Source organism: Drosophila obscura, unplaced genomic scaffold (assembly GCF_018151105.1).
Source record: "Drosophila obscura isolate BZ-5 IFL unplaced genomic scaffold, ASM1815110v1 contig_17, whole genome shotgun sequence".
Lineage (NCBI taxonomy): Eukaryota > Metazoa > Arthropoda > Insecta > Diptera > Drosophilidae > Drosophila > Drosophila obscura.
Window position 1 is genome coordinate 591298 of NW_024542757.1, and position 22678 is coordinate 613975.

General features: G+C 49.3%; 4 protein-coding genes and 3 non-coding genes across 8 annotated transcripts; 1 reads left to right on the forward strand and 6 right to left on the reverse strand.

The window, feature by feature from the left end:
• Nucleotides 1–563: 563 nt before the first annotated feature.
• LOC111078987 (lipase 3) lies at nt 564–5395 on the forward strand. The gene is made up of 4 exons (XM_022373960.2): nt 564–1258; nt 1317–1475; nt 4609–4693; nt 4779–5395. The coding sequence occupies exons 1-4, from the start codon at nt 611–613 to the stop codon at nt 5108–5110; spliced, it is 1224 nt and encodes a 407-aa protein (XP_022229652.2). The 5' UTR covers nt 564–610; the 3' UTR covers nt 5111–5395.
• Nucleotides 5169–9945, reverse strand: LOC111078986 (ubiquitin-protein ligase E3C). Of its 2 annotated transcripts, none has more exons than XM_041592143.1 (9): nt 9855–9945; nt 9023–9500; nt 8208–8955; nt 7731–8136; nt 7557–7678; nt 6731–7480; nt 6528–6672; nt 5766–6465; nt 5169–5702 (listed from the first exon to the last, which is right to left on the reverse strand). In XM_041592143.1, exons 2-9 carry the CDS (start codon nt 9356–9358, stop codon nt 5535–5537), a joined length of 3375 nt encoding a protein of 1124 aa, XP_041448077.1. In that variant the 5' UTR covers nt 9359–9500; nt 9855–9945; the 3' UTR covers nt 5169–5534. The 2 variants fall into 2 exon arrangements, with proteins under 2 accessions (XP_041448077.1, XP_022229651.2); XM_022373959.2 differs by lacking the exon at nt 9855–9945 and adding an exon at nt 9577–9667.
• A 15-nt stretch (nt 9946–9960) lies between these two features.
• Nucleotides 9961–11606, reverse strand: LOC111078988 (7-methylguanosine phosphate-specific 5'-nucleotidase). The gene is made up of 2 exons (XM_041592144.1): nt 11398–11606; nt 9961–11259 (listed from the first exon to the last, which is right to left on the reverse strand). The coding sequence occupies exon 2, from the start codon at nt 11123–11125 to the stop codon at nt 10169–10171; it is 957 nt and encodes a 318-aa protein (XP_041448078.1). The 5' UTR covers nt 11126–11259; nt 11398–11606; the 3' UTR covers nt 9961–10168.
• A 270-nt stretch (nt 11607–11876) lies between these two features.
• On the reverse strand, nt 11877–20825 carry LOC111078985. The gene is given in 9 exon segments (XM_022373958.2): nt 11877–12300; nt 12363–12597; nt 12600–15133; nt 15135–16432; nt 16522–16688; nt 16761–17049; nt 17051–17737; nt 17809–19153; nt 20697–20825. Coding segments are annotated over 9 exon segments (6714 nt in total). The 5' UTR covers nt 20705–20825; the 3' UTR covers nt 11877–12149.
• Nucleotides 20826–22065: 1240 nt separating this feature from the next.
• LOC121403908 lies at nt 22066–22152 on the reverse strand. Its single transcript, XR_005967553.1, has one exon. It is a non-coding gene; the product is annotated as a small nucleolar RNA Me28S-Gm1083 (small nucleolar RNA).
• A 167-nt stretch (nt 22153–22319) lies between these two features.
• Nucleotides 22320–22409, reverse strand: LOC121403906. Its single transcript, XR_005967551.1, has one exon. It is a non-coding gene; the product is annotated as a small nucleolar RNA Me28S-Gm1083 (small nucleolar RNA).
• Nucleotides 22410–22581: 172 nt separating this feature from the next.
• Nucleotides 22582–22671, reverse strand: LOC121403907. Its single transcript, XR_005967552.1, has one exon. It is a non-coding gene; the product is annotated as a small nucleolar RNA Me28S-Gm1083 (small nucleolar RNA).
• Between the last annotated feature and the right edge of the window lie 7 nt (nt 22672–22678).

The window sequence follows — 22678 nt, forward strand, 5'->3', positions numbered from 1 at the left end:
CATTATATGCATACCTATGCATGCATGGGAGTGGGCATGGCCCAACCGCGGGCTGGTGCACTTCGGTGCGTTTCACTGCAGCAAGGCAAATCAACCCGAAATTGGTCTGTAAATTAATTCTGCTAATTAGAGCATCCAGCATGAATGGTGGTAGGACATGGTGACTCTTAGGGGCTTGATTACCATCCAATATAATGACACATTTAATTGGGAAAATCCACTTGTAAATAACAATACCAAAGAGTACTCAGGGGAATATTTAAATGCGAGCTATACGCTATGACTGGGTATATTAAAGCGGGGAATTCGAAAACTCAACATATACAAATCATCGTTTCTAGGCCATCTTCCAGCGCCCCAACGCACTCCCCCTATAATCCCCCTTACAATGGCTTGTCAACGGGCAAACAAAAGATGAAAATGTATTTATTTAAAGCCCCCCTTCACACTGCCTCTGTCTCTCCGCATTATTCAGTATTTGCATTGCGTATACGCGGCGTTTGCCAGAGAGACGCACACAAAACCAGTCAACAAATGCTGTGACTGCCACAGTAGCCGCTCGAACGTCACTTGGCTATGAGCATGCCTCAAGGGCAGCCGGCCAGTCCACATGAAACTTTGCGTGGTCTTCCTGCTGATCAGCTGCCTGAGTGCCAGTCTGGGGCAGAGGCTGATCGACTCCGTGTGCCAGATGGTGCAGCGGCATCGCCTCGAGTGTCAAGTGCATCGCGTGGAGACCGCCGACGGGTATCTTTTGAGTGTTCATCGCATTCCCGCGCCGCGCAACCAGAGCTGCCCCCATGGGACTAGGGCCAGGCTGCGGCCTTTTGTGCTGATGCACGGACTCCTCGGCTCGGCCGCAGACTTTGTGACTGCCGGACCGGGCCGGGCTCTGGCCCTGCAGCTGCACAGGCGATGCTTTGACGTCTGGCTGCCAAATGCCCGGGGAACAACGCACTCCCGTCGGCACCGCACTTTGCAAACGAGTCAGGCGCGTTTCTGGCAATTCAGCTGGCACGAGATTGGCCTCTACGACCTGCCCGCCATCGTGGACCATGTGCTAGCCATGACGGGACACAGGCAGATGCACTATGTGGGCCACTCGCAGGGGACCACTGTGCTGCTGGTGCTCCTGTCGCAACGTCCCGAGTACAATGCGAGGTTTGCCAATGCGGCCCTAATGGCTCCCGTGGCCTTTCTCAAGCACCTGAGCAGTCCGCCACTGCGTCTGCTGGCCAGCGACAGTACCGGGGCCACCGTGCGTATATACTTGATGAGCGGACGCATCATCAGAATCTGATAATCCCCCCTTGCAGCTGCTACTCAACAAGCTAGGCCTCAACGAGCTGCTGCCCGCCACGGCGCTGACCCAGGTGGGTGGGCAGTTCTTTTGCAGCGCCACCCTGCCCACCTACACCCTCTGCACGCTCTTCACCTCCCTCTATGTGGGCTTCAGCGACTATCCAGTGGATCGTGTGAGTACGATTATATATGCGGGCCATAATTTAGCCAACAAAGCGGCCCCAAAACTTTTTTTTTTCTTGTTGTATGCAAAAGTTTTTATTGCACTCAGGAGTGGGACTGAACCCAACCCTATGCTCGACACACACACACACACAGACAGAGAGAAAAAGAGCGGAAGTGGAAGAATGGGGGGGGGGGGGAGGCATTCGGGGAGAAGCCTTAGTTTTGGTAATAAAAGTTATTTGAATTTAAATGCGTAAACGAGCTGCTCTTGCCAGGGCTCAGCTTCCTGGTTGGAAGTTAGGTCAGAACTATTGTGGAAAGGAAGGGTGCAGGATATGGGTACATTGGTATGAGCTTAAATTTGGTTACCTTTTGTATTAAATTACGATAGAACGCGCGGACAATTGTTCAGATTTATTATGTGTGCATCAAGCAGTCCGTCAGACAGTCAATTGGATGAACAGACTTAATCGCAGCTATTAAATAGTTCCAGCATTAACCATTCAGAGCATCTGCGTACCGACTCGAAGGCCATTTCCACGTACATATACATATCTCCTGTAATGTGCAGCCAAAAGGTGCGCTAAACTTTTCCATTGCCCAACCGAACTATAACCCTTCCCTCCCTACCCTACCCTTCGCACCGCCTCCCGCGCTGGCGGCTAACTAGAGTATAACATACATTACGTATACGCCACGTTGCCTTAAACACTTTTTGTTTCCCTCTCGCATACGAGTCGTACACTCGGTACATTTGAATTTTGTTTTGCCGTGAAATATGGCAAATAAATCGCGCCCGTGCACCGAAAGAAAAAACTTTATGGCTTATCTGTGTGTTCGCCGTGTTACGGGGGCGCGTGCTCAAAAGGCTTACCGTACCTAACCGACTGAAGTGAGTCTGTTGGAGTGTGTGTGTGTGTGTGTGGAACACCCCAGACGCCAAGTGCCGCTTGTTAGTTATTACGGTAAGGGTAAGGGCTTGGGCCAATTGGTTTTTGGACCTGGCCACTGGTGCTGCCGAAGCCGGATGTGAACTTTTTATAGTTGCCAAGAGACAGCGAAAAAAAATGCTGAAAACTGTTCGGGAATATAACTCTCAAGGTTTTTTGCCAACTGCAGCCATAAATAAGCATTTCAAATGATGAATAAAATAGTTGAACTTAAACAAAACACGGTCATAAAATTGTACAACATCAAAAGGAAATCGTGCATGGGAAATGCACACGCAATTAATTAAATAAATAAATTAAATAAATAAACACAAGTTCACAGATTCGTGATATTCTTAATATCTTCAAGTCAAAGAAAGGTTTATCGATTGTTTCAATATATCTGGAAATTTCCCAATATTTTATTGTGGCAACCAATCAGCGATTCTTTTTACTTCAATAAAAATTCACTTATCATTCCCACCAAGCCCTTTTTCATTGATAACTCTCCTTCCCTGGGTAAAACCAAATAAAAATCAGTTTCCCTGTCTCCCTACACATATACCATATACCCGTACATGAATAAGTTTGTCAATTCGAAACTTCAACGCCAAACTTCGAAGCGCCAAACGGAGGCAAGTCAACAGCAATTTGGAAGCTACTGCCACTTGACACAGGAATCAACTGAGTGCAACCGCGTGCCATATCTGTCAGATCGTCATGGCTTCCATAAAAAAGTCAACAAACTAGTCACTGCAACCAGCATAAAAAAAAAATAAAAATAAAAGGGGAATATATGACTAAGCAAATAGGGAGAAAAGACGCTGCTCCGGCTTGAGCAAATGGAGCGAGGCGATACTTGTGACAACTGCCGAACAGCCACACCATACAGATAGACGTCCGAATAAATATTTGTGCATATTTAGTAGGAGCTGCCCCTCAAGCCGGTGCCCGCATAGAGTTCAACAGACTTGGCCAACTGCAATGCGTCGAGTAAGATTCGAGAGGGAATAAAGAATGTAAAGAAAAACGTAAAGGAAAATTCAAGGGGGATGGGAAAAGAAAAAATCGGGGAAACACAAACACAAGCTGGCGGCACAAAAAAATGCTCGTATTTGCCACAAGTTGCAAGCTGGTTGGTTGCACAAAAAATACAAAACAACAACAACTGTCGTGTGGAAATGCAACGGCCAGGCGGAAAATCAAATAAACATCAAAATAACACCAACAAAAAAATATGTCGCCGCAGGACGCAGAGCGACGCTCAACGAGCAACGAGCAGCGCGTCGCGGCACTACGCCACACGACGCATGAAACGTTTCAATGGCTTGTCATGGAAATTTAAAGTCGGCCGATTTACATAAAATACTTCAGTTCAAGAGTCATTGCAGCATGCAAAAAGAATGCCAAACATGCATGCGACAATCGCAAAAAAAAATTGCCCAAGTTTTTGCGGATATTGCAAATGAATATTCCAATTCGCATTCAATCAAGCAACGATTTCTTTGATTTAAATGGAACTTTTTCCATACAGTTTAATAGTACGTATCAAAAGAAAACTTGGATAGATGTTTATTGATTTTTGTTGAATTCAGTGATAGGTTAAGAGAAAATAAACCATTTTGCACTTCTGTAAATGTAATTTAAATGAATTTAAGGATGCAAACAGTGTGTCAGACTCCTCCAAGAACAATATTGATGCACGCTTTTAAATCTTCAGACGCTTGCCCTCGGTTCAATTGATTCGCCCCCAAATCAATCTAAATGAGTTTCGAATTTAAATTGAAAATTCCATTGCACCTTCCTTATCCACAAATAAGCAGCTAATTTCTAAACAAATAATAAAAAAACGGCACCCTTGGCAGCGGCAGGAGCAGCCATCAAAGCAAGAGGACCTCCTGGCCTTTGGCCTGCGACCTCGCTTCAGTGTTTGCTCATGTGTGTACGGGTATGTGCTTCTGTTTGTGTGCTTGTGTGCACTTCCGTATGCTTTGTGTCGCAATGAAACGGAAATAGCAGCCTGAACACACACCGATACACCGGCCGACACTCACACACACACACCACACACACACACACACACACACTGACTGGTCGGAGAGGTCGTATATCCGGCTTCATCACATAAAATTTAAACGTATTGGAAGTTTAAGCCTAACAAAATGGTTTCATCCTTTCCTCTGTTTTGGCTTTTGCCTCTTGCCCTTCACAGAACCTCTTGCCACGCATACTGGAGACGATACCGGCGGGCATCTCGCGTGGCCAATTGCTGCACTTCGGGCAGCTCATCAATAGCGGTAAGTTTGGAGAGTTTGACATATGCCTGATGGAGTAGGGAGGTACTACTCGTCCTGCTGATGTCTTTCTCCGTGTCATCCGCAGGCAAATTCCAGCAATACGACTATCGTTTGCCGAGGCTTAATATGCTGCGATATGGCCAGGCCACGCCCCCCTCATATCAGTTGAGGAATGTTCGCCTCCAGCTGCAGATCTTTCATGGCACACGCGATGCCCTGTCCAGCCAAGCTGATGTACAGCGACTGGTTAACGAGCTGCGCCAGAGCCGAACCCAGTTGTATCAGGTTCCAGGCTACAATCACATTGACTTTCTGTTTGCCGTCACTGCCACGCAGATGGTTTATGAGCGAATCATTCAACAGGCCTGGCAACTGGATGCAGCAGCAGCAGCAACAGCAGCACTTCAGGATAGATGATGATGATGAATTGCATTGGCAGAGGGACACCAACGATACTTTTATAGTATTTAATCAATAGGTTTAATCATCTTAATCGTGGAAATATTCATTATATCCTTATGTTTTACACTCATAGCTTGTTATAGGGGACACAAAAACTAAACAACTAAAAAGAATCAAAAGAAAAACCTTGATAAACAGACCTCATAAGCTTCATTCTTTACACATCGCATTTACGTAAGTCATTATACATATTTATATTTACTAAGAATAACTGGAATATCTGCACCGCCTGCCCGTGTGCCTGGTGGGTCCCTTGGATTGGAGTCGTGTTATTTGGGTTTAGGGTTTTGGGGTTTTGGGTTTTCGGGGATATGTGTTTCCTGATCAAGGGAAAGTGGGAGTGTATGCACCCACATATGGAAGCCATTGGCTGGACAGATTAGCTGAGTTCAAAGCCCACACCGGACTGTATGGCATAGAGCAGCTTTTCACGCATTTGTTCCACACTATTGAAGGGCGGCAGCTTCAGCAGATTGGTGCAGGTGCTGGCCGTGGGCAGGCGCTCCATATCTCCGGCATTTTGTATGAAGAAAGGTGGATCCAGGTCCTGCAAACGAAATCGAATATAAGATCAATAAACTTCAAATGAAATTCCATCTGATAGTCGCACCTTGAAACCCAACAATGGGGGCCTGGAGCAGCTGGTAACGAACTTGAGCAGCTGCCTGCGCTGCAGATCATCGAAGCCCTCCAATGCCTCCCAGAAGGCCACAATCGAGGGATGTTCCGGCGTGTATTCGCCGCCGTATTTGCAGTGCTTCTTGAGATCCTCCAGATCGATGGGAATCTCAGCACCAGATATGAGTATTTGCAGCTCCTTGTTGCTGAACATATAGAGCCATTCGATGGGCAGGACATTGGACAGACCCTTGCGGAAGGCATTGCAGTGACGACGTATTTGGACATTGAGCTTATAGTCGGCTATCAGCTGGATATACTCAATGCGATTCGAGTTGGTCACCGGGGTGCTCTGGCCCTGCGGCTTCAGCTCGACAATCTGCGTCTGTCCCAGCGAGCTGCTGGCCACCGTGAAATCCAAATTCAATTCACTGACATCACCTGTATAGTCCTTCAAATACAACAGATTTCGATACAGTTCCGGATCCAGAGAGGCCAACTGATGTATGTCCACATCCGAGTATTTGCCAGCCAATTTTGTTAGGAAGAACTCGGCCAGCGGCAGCTCCACGAGCAGGTTTTCGTAGATCGCCTTGCCCACAATGCGACCAATGAAATAGTAATGCTTCTCAAAGTCGCCAAAGAGATCGGCCACATTCGGGTTCGGATAAAGTTTGTTGTCCGTGGTCACCCTGGAAATTCAAGGTTAGCGTGTTAAGCGATTTCCCCGTGGGTAAATGCCAGTTTCTCTCACATGAAGAATCCACGATTGGGATCGAATGCACTTTTGATAAGCTCTGATAGGAATTCCCGAAATACACCGCCGCCATCAATGCCCGCCTCGTCCAGACCCAGCGATGAGACAAACTGTATGCGGAATTTCGGACGTAGATCCGGCTCTGTAAGAAAGATAATTTCATTAACATCGAAACTTAGGGTAATCCCTAGGGTGCATACCGTTCTCTGGGCGCAGCTTGTCGTAGGCATCTTCATACAGATGCGTACGGCGGACAGTGATCATAATGGAGGGACCCTGGAGGAAGGCTTGCAAATGGCCCTGGACTCGCATCTTGTTGGCTGCCACCAGACCCTGGAGAATGCTCACACGCTTGCTGAAGGCCACCACAAATGGGATCTCGCGCAGAATGGTTATTGAGCGTATCTGCTTGGTGGACATGGGCGGCCCGTTCTCAAAGTCTTCGCGTGTAAAGTCCCGGATCGGTTGAAAGGGACGAATACCGCGCAAACGGCTGCTATGGGTCAGGGGAAGATCGGTTGGCCTGTCCAGCGGCAGGTCCAATCGACTGACAGTCCAGTGTGACTCCGGACAGAAGCCCATGCGCAGGTCACGCGTGTATATCTGGTTGAGCACAAAGACCACAACATTGAGCAAATTGGCCCAGATCTGCTTCTGATGGCGCAGCTTCTTGTCATCGGCCTCTGTGTGGCCCAACACGCTGCGATAGTTGGCCAAATTGCTGCGTGTCTCCGGGAAGGCCAGCTCCACCAGACCCAGACTAATGTCCTTCAGCGTTTTGGACATTTGCACAATCTCCGCAATCGAGAAGGGCATCAGTCGAACGTGCTTCGTCAGCAACAGCTTGTTCTCCACAAACTCCACATCGTGCAGAGTGGGCAGCAGACGTCCAAAGAGCATACAGAAGGTGGCCAACAATGGAATGGTGCGATCCACTCCCTGCTGTTTCGCTGTCGAAATGCGAAAGATATGGAAATTTGTAATATAACCAAAGATGCTTAGAATTTCATTTTAAAGAGGACTTACGCACAACCCCCTTGGAAATGAGGCTAAGCGGTGCTGAGAAGCCAAGCTGTGTGGATTCGGCGGCCAGCTTGAACCAAACGGCGCGAATAAACTTCGGAGTGAAGGCCAAAGTGTACAGCAGCCTGCAAGGGCGGAAATTTACTTAACTGAATGCCCATTACTGCCATTACTCACTTATATTCGTAGACTGCGTGCTTGTTGTAGATCATTAGGTTGTGGCAAATCTCGCAGAGGGCGTAGATCAGTTGGCTGTGCTCGATGTGAGGATCCAGTTGCTGGACAATGAAATCCACGCGCTCCGTTTCGTTCAGTATGGCTATGGACTCCAGCAGACAGTCGCGCTCCTTGCTGCTCAGTTCCGTGCTCGTGCGACATGTCTGCTCCATATCGTAGTCCAGTGTGCGTGATGCTGGCTGGTCCTCCTCTTCCTCCTCATCCGATTCATCGTCGCTGTCTACATGCCGATGCGGGGCATTGGCATGCGTCCGTAGTGTGGACTTGGGAAGGAGCAGAATGTTGGGCATCATTTCGGCTATGATTCGCACGTAGACAGTGAGCAGCGAACTCTGCTGTAATGTGGCTGCAGACACGAGACGAGTGGGTGGGAGGTTTATAATCTGGGTACTCAATTGGAATATTTTAGCAACTTACCCAGCTGCCTGCGGTCGAGCACCAAGAGGGAGTTAAGTAAGAATGAGGTAAACAAGGCATCCACTGGTTGGACCACGGTTTGCTTAGCGCCGCCACTTCCCCTCTCCGAGCCATGGAACAAGAAGCTGCGCTGACTGGAGGCATTATCTGACTCGGATGTAGCAGTCACCGCTGCTTTTTCCAGCAGATCGAAGAGCGAGCGCATCAACAGATCGAAGGGGAACTCTGGACATTCGGCCAGGCAGGGGAGTACGAAACAGCGCATGGCATCCGTGTGGGGCGTGGCCAGGATATCCTTGACGAAATTCTGGCACACGAGCAATGACACGGGCAACACCTGTCCCCCAGTGCAGGCTCGTTTGGCCACTGCCAACGGACGCAGCAGCAAATGTAGCAGGGCCTCGGCCAGCGGACTGGGGGCATGCAGCGTTTCTCCATCCAGCGGCGGGCATTTCTCATCCAGCAGCTGGCGCAAGCGAAGGAAGTAGTTGCGTGCGATAAGGAAACCGAAAACACGCTCCAAATATTTGAACAGCAATGTCTCATCGCTCACATAGCGCTCCACGGCGGTGACTGTTGTAAAGGTTTCCAGCATCCGCAGGGGAATGGCCTGGGCGGACTGGGAGAGCGTCAATTGGAGCAGGCAAGCGTCTAGCAGCTTGCACACTCGAAACAGCCAGATCGGATCCGATGCTGAATGCTGCAGCAGGCGGCCAGGGCTACGCAGGATTTGTTGGCAGACTTCAATCTGGAAAAGCAACGCAAGACTCGGATAGCGAATGGAATATGTAATTCAAAGTTGTACCAGCTCATACCAAACGTTCGCCGTCCTTGGCCTCGCGACTGCTGTAGAAGAAGTTCAGGCGACGCAGCAGGAAATTCAGACTCTCATCCTCTGTCAGGCGATGGCGATGAGCCTGTAGGTATACGTCAAAGGCCTCCCGCTCCGCCCGTTTGCGACGCTGGCGCTGAATGAAGGAACGGGCATAGGACTGCAGCACCATGGCGCCGTTGGCCTTCTGGCGCAGCTCATTGCGTTTCTGTCGCTCCTCGGCTGCTTTCCGTATCACAGTCTCCCGGTCGTGGGTATGGGAAGCACCACCAAGACTTTGCACCGGACGACGACGGTACTCGCCATCGAAGCCAAACATGACGCTGCACTTGTCTTGGTTTAATATTGAAGTTGTTCCGTCTTGTTTTTTATTACGTTTCTTTTGTTGTTGTTGTTGTGCAAGCAGCTGATCTCGTTCTCTTAGGTACCTCGTCCTACCTTCCTACGGCCATTATTCACACCTGCGAAAGAAGACGCCAAACGAAGCAGTTTCAAAAAAGGCACTGTGGCACTGGGCCTTTGCTCAACGATCTTCACTTGTATATACGCTTTCCCTTGACGTGAATTTAAATTCATAAAATTCTAATTTGCACACGAAATTTGTGTATTTTTCTTGTATACAGTGACTTATCGAATATACCGTCTGACCCTCAGAAATAGACGGTAATATACCAAAAACCAATATTAAATATACTATATCATATACCGATATACCAAAATCATGAGTTATGTAGGAAATTAACCCACTTAGCCCACTCTATTTAAACATGAGTTAAACCGCAGAAAAATTATCCTTGTAGATCCTTTTTACTTACAAACAAAAAATTACCACGATGTCTTTCTCCTGAACTGCGCTAAAGTTCTTCAAGTTTCACAATTTTCGTGATAAATTTATTTTGATTTTTTGACAAATAAATAATGTTCCAAGCACAACGTTGTCATTTAATATGGTATGAATACATGTCAGTTAACATGAATGAATCGTTAAATCTAAACCACTTAATTAGTAGTTTCTGCTGTGTGTGTGTTTGTGTTTGCTAATAAAATTTAACACTTATTCCTGCTAATGAGAAAGCAGGAACGACTTTTGAGTACCATACAGAGGGAGTACGTATTGTTGTCAGGGGTATCAGAGGGAGCTTTGCGCTGTGGCCTGCTGTTTCAGCTGGTGCTGCTTTTCGATGAGAGCGAGCAGTGCCCGGGGCACATCCATCGTCTGATCATCCACCAGGACGATGTCGAATGTCTTCATATACTTATCCATATTGGCCTCCACGTGATCGAAGAGGAAGCCAATTTTCAGGATGTGCGAAGATGCGGGAACGCCGGATGCCATGTCAGCGTCTCCAAGGGAATCTCCCATCACGATGATGTGATCGCGCGTGTGGACCAGATTGTAATACTCACTGCCGTCCAGGACAGTTTCGTTCTTGTTGAAGGTGTGGATCATGGGCTGCTGGAAACCGTTCAGAAGTCCATTGTGAAATTGCAGGAAATTGGAAACCACCTTAACATTGGGATGCATCACGTTTGCCTGGCGCAGCACGGAGACCACAGAGTTGCCCAGTCCGGCGGAGAAAACCAAGGTGGGAATGCCCAAGCGCTGCAGATCGGCAAAGAATTCATGAGTACGGTCACGTAGCGCGTTCTTATACTTGCTGGCTATCTGATCTATTTCCGACAGATCGAAGGGGAAACCGGTGGCCAGCGCACCCGACTTGGTCCACCACTCGACCATGTATTGAACCTTCTCGGGGATCGGCATGTGCGGATCGATCTCAATTGGCCTGTATTTGTGGTACAGTTTGTCCGACTCTGTTTTGAAACTATCCGGCAGCGACTGGCAGGCGTTGAAGATGCCAAAACTGGAGGCCACCACACTGCCGTCCTCCGTGCGCTGTTTGGTGATTGTATAGTCAAAGTCCGACACGAGTTGCATGCGCTCCGGTCCGCCCTGAATGAACTCGTTGATGATACGCTCCACCTTGGCGAGATCTAGCATGCGGCAGTGGTCCTGCATCAGGACCGCAATGTCCTGGATGCGCAGGATCGACTTTGCGGTTTCTTGTTTCTCCTCACAGCCCATTTTCGTCAGTTTTCCCGGCCACCAAAAGAGACGTCTGCGCTTGAACAGTGCGAATGACGATATGGAAAAATTGTCGCTGACACAGCACCGATGGAAACTCGCTCGGGGGGAGGGAGCTTGTGATTCAGCGGTATCTGCAAATGTTATAGTGGTTAAGCGAATTAGTCTCGCCTCTATCCCGATGTTTGGCGTTTCCCGAGCACTTATGTATGTCAGTGCATACGAGAATGGGGTTGTGGTCGCGCACTGGTCGTTCTATATCTGTGGCTGACCTTGATAGGGTGTTTTTTTTTAAATTTGACAATTTTTTTGGTTTGTTTTGCCGCCTCCCCGTATGAATGCGTGGGCGCTTATCAGCTGACTATCGAAGCTTTGATATGGCAAGCTTTTTATTTGTATATTATATGAGCAAAAACAATGCGGAACAACGCTGTGTAAACAAAAATCAGTTTAGTTAATTTTACTTCTCGCGCCGCGCGGTTTTGGCAATAAATAAAACAACGAACAGCTGTTGATTGCCGCGATTTCTGGAACGCTGTGGAAGTGAAACCCAACTTATCGAAATCCAAGAAATAGCTGGTGCGGGCAGACAACAAAACAAACAACTATTTGGTTAGATTTGTAAAAACAAAGAACCGTGTGAAGTAGTTTAGCTCGATGGAAATCTGTTCATAGAAAGAATGCACAAAATATACATACACACAGCCGAGCCCAAGTGGAACTGAAACAAAAAAACAGCTGTTCGAGCGGTCGAACGAAATTAATTTAAATCCACATTTTTATAAACTTATGTAAATAATAAATTTGCTTAATGATAAAAAACATTAGATCATGATCAACTTAATTTACGAACTAGATAGTTTACATATTTCATATGTATGTATCAGACAGACATACGATACGATGATGAGCGTGTGGTAAAGTATGTGCAGTACAGGTATTCTTAAAACTAAACAAAAAATATTTCGTTTTGTTCATGTAATGAGACAACATAGGTTTTTTTTGCCTTTTTCTATTTTTGGGCTTAATCTTCGATTTCAATGGCCGCCGGTGGCTGTTGTTCCTTGGATGACACTTTGGCGGCTAGTGTCTGCCTCACAATGGACTGTGGGTCGGGTCGGAACTTCCAATCGGCTGGCAGCAAGGACTTGTGCTCCGACCTCCGCATGAGTTCGCTTCAAGGGGGAATCAAATATTGAATTTTTGTGCTTTACACGGACTTTGCTGTTCTACTCACCGATTGAGGTAGGCGCTGGCAGTCGCGCAGTTCGTGAAGCGCAGAATTCCCACATTGGGCATCTTGAGAAAGAAATCGTCGCCCGACAGCTTGGTGCGGTATCTTGGCAGTCCCTCGGATTCCACATAGCCATAGGTGCACTGTGCCGCCGCCCCTTCCGTTTGAGTCGCATTCTGCGCCGTCGGCACTTTCGCCGGCAGGGATTGCCGCGAGCGGGCCTGTTCCGTGGAAGCAGACTGTTTGCCAGGCAAAGAGATGCGGCCGGGCATCCGACCGGTAGTGGCAGGGACGTGTAGTGGGGCTGACTTCTTTGCGCCGGTTTATCAACTCTTTCCCCCTCCACAGCAGCCGCAGAAATCGGAGCCTTCTCTGGCACTGTCGCTCGTACAACTCCTTTGTTGGCGGTGGACGGTCCTCCCCTGGAGAACATCTTCACACAGGTGCCCGCCCTTGCGGTGGCTGGTCCTACTGGTGGTGCAGGTCGTGGTCGTATCGGCTGAAGATTACTGATGGAGAAGGTAGTGGCCGACTGCTGGGCAATGGTGGGTCCAGCCATTGGTGTTACCGATGCCGGTGTGGCTGTGGCTGTTCCTGTGCCAGGCTTCTCTTTTGACGCGGGAGTCGGTTTAGGCAATAGTCTTGGTAAATGCTTAGGCACCCCAGAGACGCTTCGCTTGGCGCCAATCTTAATGGCTTCCTGGCTAGCCTTGCCTGGTGATTTGGATGTTCCTTTGGATTCATTGCCATCCATCTTGGTGACGGTTATGCTGGCAGGGAGGGACGCTGTCGGGGTGCCGCTGCTCAGTAGCTCCTGCAGCGATTCGTTGATCCTGGCGCCAAAGGAGAAGCGGCCGACCTTAGGAGCCGGCGGGTCCAAGGAGGAAACAATGGACGGCTCAGAAGAAGAGGGCGCGCCGGCTGCTGTTTGGGTGAGCTGCACTTGGGGTGTAAGGAACTGGGTGGTCGGCGCCAGATCCCCAATCGCCGGCACATTGGCAATGAAGGGTAAAAAGGGGCCAGTCGGCTGCCAGTTGCTATCGTTAATGCCTGGACGTGAGGATTCTGGGCCAGCATCTGGGGCCTCTTTAGGGCAGGACTCTGGGGTGATTTGCAGGGCCCCGCTGATGGGCATCGTTTGGATGGTAAAGTTCATGCGTGGTAGCTCCTCGATTTTCTCCGTATCTGGCACTGGGAGGGATTCCCCCACCGGCTGAGGCGCTGTCTCAGTCTCCATTGGCTTCTCGCTCTCGCTCTGTCCCTTTCCTTTGTCATCTTTGGCCAGCACTTCCTCGTCTTCGTCGTCGCTGTCGATGATGACAACCGCCAAGTCGTTGGCGGGCACCGAATGTTTGCTGGCGTTGCCAGGAGCCGGAACCAGGTTGTCAACGGGTGGCAGAGTGATCTGCGTCGCATTGGAATCGGTAAGGGTCTTCTGATCCTCCAGATCGATCTCAAAGTGCAGCTGTCCCTGTATTTTGAGCACCCAAAAGGCCATGCTCCTGTGGTGGGGCTGGACGGGAATGGAATGCTCCCTCTGGTAGACCTCTCGCAGCATCATCTTGCCATCGACGCTCTGCAGCAGCACCAGCACGGGTGGCGACATATCGAGGCGCAGCGGCCCAAAGTAGATCTTCTTCAGGGAGGAGGCCGTTACGAATGCGTCGTATGGGGCCATATGGAAGAACTGAAGCTTCACCAGCTTCTTCTTGTCACGGGCCACCCGCATCATCTTGTGAATCCTGTCCAGCGATATCATCTCCCCGAAGGCGGGCACAAAGATGTGCGAGAAGTCATCGACAAGGTCCAGCACCACCCAACGATGGTCACCCTGGTAGCTTTCGGGTATGTCCAGTTCATCCACGTCGTTGCGCGTCACTTTGCGGAACTCGATGTTGGTGCGGATGTTGGCAGCGTTCGCCTTTGACAGGGCCTGGTTGGAGAAAGCCGGTCTTGGCTCGGGCACACAATCGGCTTCTGGAGCAGCCACAGACACAGCCATAACTACAGCTACGGATTCGCTCTGCTCCTCCGGCACGATCGTATTCGCTGGGGATGGGGATTTAGCCGGTTGGCCAGCATCGGGGCTGGCCAACTTCTTCTGGTGTTCGCGAATGCGCTGCTTCACCAGCAGCGAGCAGAGGACGTTTATCTTCTTGGTGAGCAGTGGATGCGTCTGTGGCGTCGGCTTGGTGCAGGCGCTGCCCTGCATGTGACGCAGAAAGCCCTTGACCAGCCAATAGCTCTGCCTGCCCTGCATCACCACGGCCAGTCGGCTGGTGTACTCGTTCCGCTTGCTCTCCATCAGCATGCGCGCCATCATGGGGGTATCGGGCGTGGCGGGAGCGAATCTGGTGTCGCCTATGGCGATGGCCCCGCACACGGTGGGCATCAGGTTGGTGGTGGTTGCCGCCAGGAAGGTGTACGTCTTCATTTGCACAATCCAAATGTACACGTAGTTGGACTCGAAGGCGGCCAGGAAGTTGGTCCACTTGATGATGCACAGAATCTCCTCGTTGGGTGCCGGAATGATTTTGCTCTCGCGCTGCAGGGCCAAATCAATGTCCTGCATCTTCTTGCTGACCAGCGTGTTCATGTTCTTCACCACCTCGTTGTAGAAGGAGCGGAAGTTGGGCGAGTCCGCCTCGGCGGTGCTGGGCCCCACGCCACTAGCGGCCGCGGCAGCAGCCGCCGCGGTGTTCATGCCCGACCCCAGCACATCCACAGAGGCCGAATTCAGCGAGTAGCAGGCGGCAATGCGTGGCACCTGTATGTCCAGGGGACGCTTGCCATCGCCAGGGGCCCTGTCTGCTTGTAGTTTGGTGCGCTTGCTGGGGGGCACGGGACTGCACATCCTGACGGCCCGACGGCACATTCCGCTTCCGGCTGCCGGTCTGTTCGCTCTCGTCCGAGTCATCCCGCACGACTATGACCGGGGCGGCAGCCACGTCCTGAGCCTGGCCCTGCAGCATCAGCTGGCGACGTCTCTGCTTTTCCAACTCCTTGCGATAGAAGAAGACGGCGCCATCGATGCGCCTCTTGAGCAGCTCCTGCGTCTGAGGCGTCTCCGTCGAATTTATGTACTCGCGCGTGCTATTGACGCGACAGCGATTCCGTCGCGTATAGGAGCGCCTGGGCACGGACACGGCCCGACGGCAGAGATAGGGACGCGAAATGTAGTAGGCGTAAATGTTGTCCAGCTCAACGCTGCGCTCATGCGGCGACGATAAGCGCGCAGGATGTACGGATGCGGCAGCAGGTGTTGAAGTTGCGGCCACCTTCGGCGCACACTCCTCTTTGCGCACATTCTTCGGTGACTTGGTGGTCACAACAACTTTGGGCCGCGTAACCAGCATTCCTTCGAGTTTCTGTTGGGGCGGCAACGGCGGCGGCTCCGCCTCCGCCATCTCCTTTTCAGCCACCTCGAGCTCAGTTTGGTTTTGCTTCTTCCTGCCCCTCTTCTTCGGCTGCTCCTCCGGTGGCCGCTCAAAGCTATAGTGGGCCCGGGTGGCCAGCTCTGGGTTGTAATGCGATACGGTCGCGTTCCACTGCTCCTTCTCGATGACCACGGGCTTGCCCTCGATGGACTCGCCGCCACAGAAGCACTTGTACAGCTGATGGATCATGCAGAAGGTGGCCAGGTTGCCCATGTCGGGCAGGCGACGGATTGAAACAGAGCAGTGCTTCAGCTTGGCCAGATCCGTGTCCCTCACCTTGCAGCTCTTGGTGAGAGCGGCAGCGGCACTCTTAGCGTTGGCCGCAGCTGCCGCCGAAGCCGCTGCAGCAGCAGCTGCTGCCGTGGCAGCCGCAATTGCAGCATTTCTCTTCAATGTGGACCTGGATGGGGAGACCAGTTCGTCGTCGTCGTCAAACATGTTCGAGTCGTCAAAGTCTTCGTAGCGCTTTGGGGCCTTGGTGCAGCGTCGCTTCTTATCGCCCTGCGACTCGTTTATCAGCAGCGTCTCGTTGTCCGTGAGCACCAGTGTGGAGGTGAAGTCCTTCTCCATTTTGGCCAGCCGCGCAGTGGCCTTGCGGCGCAAATTGAACGCATCCTCGTTGGAGATGCTTCGCCCCTGAAAACAACAACAACAACACACACACACACACAAAACTATTAGTTCTGAGTCAAAAGCTGCGTCCCTCCCTCCCAATGAGAGCTTACATCGGCCGTTTGGACGCGCATCACACGCGCCTGTTCGCCGCCCAGGCAATGGCACTCAAGAACGCAGTCGGCGCGTCCGCAATGGTCCCGCATCGGCAGCTCGGCTCCGCTCAGACTGGCACAAAGGCAGCCCAGCTGGCAGTGGTCCTTGCGGCACGGCGTTTTGGCTGCAAAAAAAAAACCGATTTACGTATTACAAATGAACTGGAATGGGAATGGGATTTGTATGGCACACATACCATCTGCATTCCTGGCGGCCGCATCTATGATGGTGGCATTGAGGCGACGCAGCTCGTTGGCCAAACGCTTCTGCTTGGTGGGACGACACTTCCACTTGCCGGAGGACTTGTCATCCTCCTCTTTGACGAGATTCAGGTCGACAGCAGGCTTCGGTGGGCTGCTGACCGATGCACGATCATCCATTGTCAGCTTATCCTCGCTGATGAAACTGTTCTCGCTGCAGCTGATGGCCACCGTGTTGATCATGTCATTGATCATGTCCGCACAGTCCAGCAAATCGGCGTCGGGGTTGCTGGGGCAAAGCTTTACGGAAAGCGAACTCCTGCAGCTTGTGTGGCTCCTGGTAGAAGCTGGAATCCATCTGTTCAGACCGATCCACCACACGACGCACCAGGATGTGATTGCGATCGTTTATATATGGAATGACAAAGGTGAAGCTCTTCCGTCGGCCAGCTGCCGTCTGGGAAGCCTGCTGCTCGGCCTCCTTCATGCAGACAGGCGGCTGCTGCTGCAGCGTCGACAAACTAAACTCGGCCCACTCTCTGGTTATGTCATGATGGGGCAGAATATGCTGCAGATACCGCTTCGCAATCTCGTCCAGTGGCCTACCCAGCAGTGGCATCACTTCGAGCTGTACTGTGGGCATGCTGACCACCGCCATGCTGCCGCCGGCCAGCAGTAGAGCGGCCGTGTCGTCATCCAATGGCTTCTGCAGCGGCTTCATCGACAGCGGGCAGGGTGGGAAGATGGCGGATAATGGGAACTGATTAAGCCGCTTGTGGTTCATGGCATTCGTCGCTGTGGTGCGCACGATATTCAGCTTGGGATGAATCGATGCGTCGAGGCACAGGTCTGTGCACCCAACTGTGGCCGCCTCCTGGACCGTGAGTTTGCTCAGGTATGGAAGCTTCTCCCGCTGCAGATTGTTGCCTTGGGCACCCGGCAGGCGGACCCTCTCACCGTCCACCTGTATCACCTGGCATTGCAATAAGAGATTCCTCAGTCAGTGGGATGACGACAGCTTGGTTTTAGCCATTAAACACTCACCTGATAGTAATACTTGGACATTTCGGTGGCCACATAGCTGGCCGCCTGCCAGCCCTGGCGGGTGAAGGGCATCTGTGTGGAGGAGGACTGCAGGAGCTGCATGGCACCAATCTTGACCTTACGCTGGCGCTGCTTGCGCTGCAGCTCCCTGTAGATGTTGGCCTCGTTGTTAATGATGGCCATCTTCTGGTTCTTGGAGCGTAGCAGATACGAACGACGCTCGGCCACCGTGCGGAGCCGCTGCAAGGCCTCGGGAACAGCTGGCATATCCATGGGCGGCGGCAGACTGTGTGAGGTGACCTGCCCGTCGTGACCCATGGGCTCAAGGAGCTTCTCCTTGTCATCGTTGATGTGATGCTCGCGCATGTACGCATCGAGGGATTCGCTGACGAAGGCCGAATTCCCCTCCAGCGTCTTGCAGCTCTGTGGTACTATGGGTGTGAGCAGCATTCCCGGCTGATGGACGCTCTCATCGAAGCCGACAAAATCGCCGCTGCCGTCCTCTTCGGCAGTAAACGCAGGTGTTGGACACGTTTCAATGGGTAAATTCGATTCCCGGGCGAAGGTCTTCACCCGCACTTTATTGATCAGCATGTCCAGAAACTTGCTGCCACCGGATTTCTCGGATTTCTCAGCTTTTTCGGCACTGGAGCAGGCACTGGCCTGGCTGGTATTCTCTTTGCTGGGAGTGGCTGGCGTGGGTGCATCTTCCTGGCCAGCAAACATTGATTCGGGGGACTTTGTGGGAGTCCTCTCGTCTGTCGCCTTCGCGGGTGGGATGTCCATTGGTTCACTGCATTCGCTCTGACCATTGTCTTCACCGATTCGTTCGGCGATTGCCCCATATGCTTTGGCATCGAGCATATCGAAATTTTTGTTGGTATCTTCTATCAGGCAGAGAGTCCGTTTGCCTGTCTTGAGCAGCTCCAGTTGTTGCTTCATCTGCTTGGACAACTCCGCGGCTGGCAGCGGCTCTGCCACGTTGTATAGCTCCGTCTCCTCGTACTCCTCGATATGGCCCATTTTCTTGTGATGATTTACGATGCTAACCGACCATTTTCTGATGTTCTTCTTACGCCTTTTGATCATCCGCTTAAGGCGCGGATCGAAGAGACAAATGCGAACGCGCTTCCGGATGACGACGCGGTTGTTGCGTCGCCTGCGCCAGGCGTAGTTCCGCAGGACACAGCGTGGCGTCAGGGCATAGATGATGAAGCGCTTTACGTTCCACCAATTGCGATGAAGGAAATCCCTGGATACCGGATATTTCCGCTTGAGGTGACGATATTTAATCAACTGTTTTCCTTGTAATATGATTGGAGGCAGTTCGCTGCTGCTAGTCATGCTGTTAAATATTTGCAAGTAAAAATGTCATTAGGCCCATGAAAATAATTCACTTTCACTAAATCTAGGTTGTCGCGCCCCGGGCCCATGAAATGATCCAACAATATAGATGGGCAGCACTTTTAAGATTCACCGATCACATCGTGTTTCGAAGGACCTGTCATTTAAAAAAGAGTTGGCAGCGCCATTCCGCATCTTGATTTACACGGTGGCATGGACGGTTTCTTGCAATGTTTTGAATTGCATTTAGGCCCGAACTGGCTGGGGTATCACACATCTTCCGACCCGTACGAATTAATTTACGTCTAGCCAATGAAAGTCACGTAGCCACGTGGTAAATAATAAGCAGCGTGCGGCTGAGTTTTCCGCATGAATCTTGCAAATTAGGTTGGCAGCACCGTCAGTCGGGCACACACACACATACACACCCGAAAGAAACCGTACTACCCGGCAAATATTTTACGCGAAATAATCCCACATATGTACATTCTCGAGCATTTGCATCACCTCTTACTAATTCTATTTAATAAAATAAATTACTACGCACTTTTATAAACACTTTAAATATCACAGAAGTAGTAAACGACAGCCAACGATGATATTGTTGCGTGTTGGTTTTGCGCCTTTTTCCCAGTCGTAGCAGCGCACACAAACACTCGCACACACACAAGCAGGCAGGCGACCAGAGCCAGAACCAAATGCAGCCATCAGCAAAACATTTTACACTTTGATTTCTATTCAGCACTGACGCAACATTTAACAATTGCCCAAAGACATTGCGCATGTGCACACAAAATTGCTTTTATCAGTACATGCTAATAATGTTTTCCAACGATTTATAATGCAGACAACGCGTGCGAATTCGCGATCACAAACAAACATTGATTTCAGCCGAGTGACGCTGCCACTATCTGATGAGTGTGTGTGATGTGTGCGTGAATATTGGGCACTTTCGGTTCCAGGCGTACCTCTGGAATGCATGGCAATGGCACACTGGCTGAAGTGAGTGCGGGCGGGTGGGGGAGGGACCTACATGTATCTATCAACATATATTATATGTGTACGTTCGTTTGTAAACGTGTGCACTGTGACCGATGAATTATGTAAACCAACAATAAATGCAAAAGGAGCGGGATTCGAGAAAAGTCCTTACTTTTCCAACACTACAAATCGGCGCTTTAGCGTGGAAAATTCCGTAGCTAGGTAGCTGCTGCCCTGCCGATCGAAGCTATAATTGCTAGTAATTTAATCCAATTTTATATCACCACAACAAAGTGCAACCAATGTTCAACTGCAAATAATTCATGTTTGTATTTCAATTTGCAAAGATTGAATGTCACTGCGTTTTCTGTCAAGTCTATCAATTACTGAATGTAACCTCAAAAAAATCCAATATGGCGCCTCTGGTCGTCAGCAGATACATACACAACCGATCACATGCGTCACGTCACGCAAAGCACCCCCCCTTCGGGGCGGGCACGTAGAAAAATTCTCGAAAGGCAAAAAGGTCCTTTCGCACAACTAATTGCTTTCACATTACCCACCTGCACATAAAGTGGCTATCCGCACCGTGCAAGTTTCCAAACAATCACAAATCCGTGCAGTTTTTACTAGTTTACAAGCTATTTTCACAATTAACCAACAGCCAGCTCTCGTTGCTCACGCTGAAAAAAAAGCCAACGAATACATACACGATGCGCGACACACAGACGCACCACACACCACGTACACAACAATGGCTCGATAATTTCAACATGGAGACCGATAACTGCCCGCCAAGGGGACCAAAGTGTGCAACATGTGGAATGAAACGCATGGTTGCATACATAAACATTTTGCATATTTCTGATATTTTCATTCTTCAGGAAATGTGAAAACACAAATTTTAAATGTACCTCAACACCAGGTAGAAATAAAGGAGTAGAGCAAGATTTTTGGTCGTTCGTGGCAGTCATTAAATTAAAGCGATGACGTCACTCTCTTCTTGTCAACAATGCCCAAAAAGTTTTGTGCACGCTGTACTTGCTTCTTCTTCCGCTTTTTCTTAGCAACCCTGTCACCTAATTCCATCTCAAAAGGCTGGTCTGGTCAGAGAAATCTTCTGCGTGGTTGAGGTTAAGTGCGCAAGTGGAATAAAACGAGGGTTTGTGGGTTGCTTTATTTTAGATTTGTATTAATTTCATTTCATATTTATATAAAGGCGTCAACAAAAGATGAATCATTAAAGAAGTATCAGCTATAAAATTGCATTACAAACGAATCAAACCTTTTGAAAAATTTGAGACCACGTTTCAACGGGGGGGAGGACAGTCTGTCGGCCACTGTAAATAAAAAGAAAACGTTGATAGTTAGTTCTTTATCAGGATAATTTTAATAATCTCTAAGCGTTAAGGTTTTATTTTCAGTAGGACCTATTGGATTTTGTGTTGCGGTTATGTGAAAATCATGCCACATTAATCAGTTTTTTTTTAACATCATTTTAAAAAGAAATAGTAATGTTTAACGAGTGTGAATACGTAAGATGAGTCATAAAAGTATCTGCTATAAAAATACAAACAAAACAAACCTTTTGCAAACATTTGTGACCACGTTTCTACGGAGGGAGGACATTCGGGCACTGTAAATTAAGACAAAACGTTGAAAGTTAGTGTTTTCTTACGATAATCTCCATAATCTCTAAGCGTTAAGGTTTTATATTCAGTAGGACCTATTGGATTTTGTGTTGCGGTTATGTGAAAATCATGCCACATTAATCATATATTTTTTAACATCATTTTAAAACAAAATAGTAATTTTAAACGAGTGTGAATATTTACCTTGAACAAACTAGACAATCCGTAAATGAGCTGCAAGAAATAACGATGGAAAACTTTAGTCGATTGCAAAAACTATTATTGATCAACTATTTATAAAAAATAGAATTCAGTAAGACCAATCTCGCATTCAACAGGAGAAGTTTCATTTTTCAGATAGGGGCGAAAGTTTAATGCTCATCAGAAAGGGAAAGTAGTGGCTTGAAAAATTCTGTATATTCACCTTTGAGTTGGGCTGACTGATGTGGTTACTCATTCAGTGTGAGTAGCAAAGATGGGAAGAAATCTGGAAGAACAAAACAAAACGATATGTTTAATAAAGAATTCTGAAATATTTTGTCTATTCTATTGATAGTGTTAATTTCAGTAAGACCAATCTCGCATTCAACAGGAGAAGTTTCATTTTTCAGATAGGGGCGAAAGTTTAATGCTCATCATAGAAAATGCATTGCGTAGAATAAGACAGAATATTTCTCTCACCTTATCTTTTGGGTAGAAAGTATCCAGCCCAGCTCCATCCAGCACCTCTTTCCGACGTCTTCACTGCAAGGGATATAAAGAATCGTTTGTTAGTTTTGCTTATTTGCGAATAGAAGCACAATTTGATGAACAAATATGTATATTTTCAGTAAGACCAATCTCGCATTCAACAGGAGAAGTTTCGTTTTTCAGATAGGGGCGAAAGTTTAATGCTCATCACAAAAATAATTATC

What these genes read in the sequence shown, in the direction of transcription:
- LOC111078987 (XM_022373960.2), top strand. Translation starts at nt 611, where the DNA reads ATGAAACTTTGCGTGGTCTTCCTGCTGATCAGCTGCCTGAGTGCCAGT. An exon ending in GCGACAGTACCGGGGCCACC is followed by an intron (nt 1,259 to 1,316) that starts GTGCGTATATAC and finishes CCCCCCTTGCAG; the next exon opens with CTGCTACTCAACAAGCTAGG. An exon ending in CGGGCAGCTCATCAATAGCG is followed by an intron (nt 4,694 to 4,778) that starts GTAAGTTTGGAG and finishes TGTCATCCGCAG; the next exon opens with GCAAATTCCAGCAATACGAC.
- LOC111078986 (XM_041592143.1), bottom strand. Translation starts at nt 9,358, where the DNA reads ATGTTTGGCTTCGATGGCGAGTACCGTCGTCGTCCGGTGCAAAGTCTT. An exon ending in GCTCGACCGCAGGCAGCTGG is followed by an intron (nt 8,137 to 8,207) that starts GTAAGTTGCTAA and finishes TCGTGTCTGCAG; the next exon opens with CCACATTACAGCAGAGTTCG. An exon ending in CACGCAGTCTACGAATATAA is followed by an intron (nt 7,679 to 7,730) that starts GTGAGTAATGGC and finishes CCGCCCTTGCAG; the next exon opens with GCTGCTGTACACTTTGGCCT.
- LOC111078988 (XM_041592144.1), bottom strand. Translation starts at nt 11,125, where the DNA reads ATGGGCTGTGAGGAGAAACAAGAAACCGCAAAGTCGATCCTGCGCATC.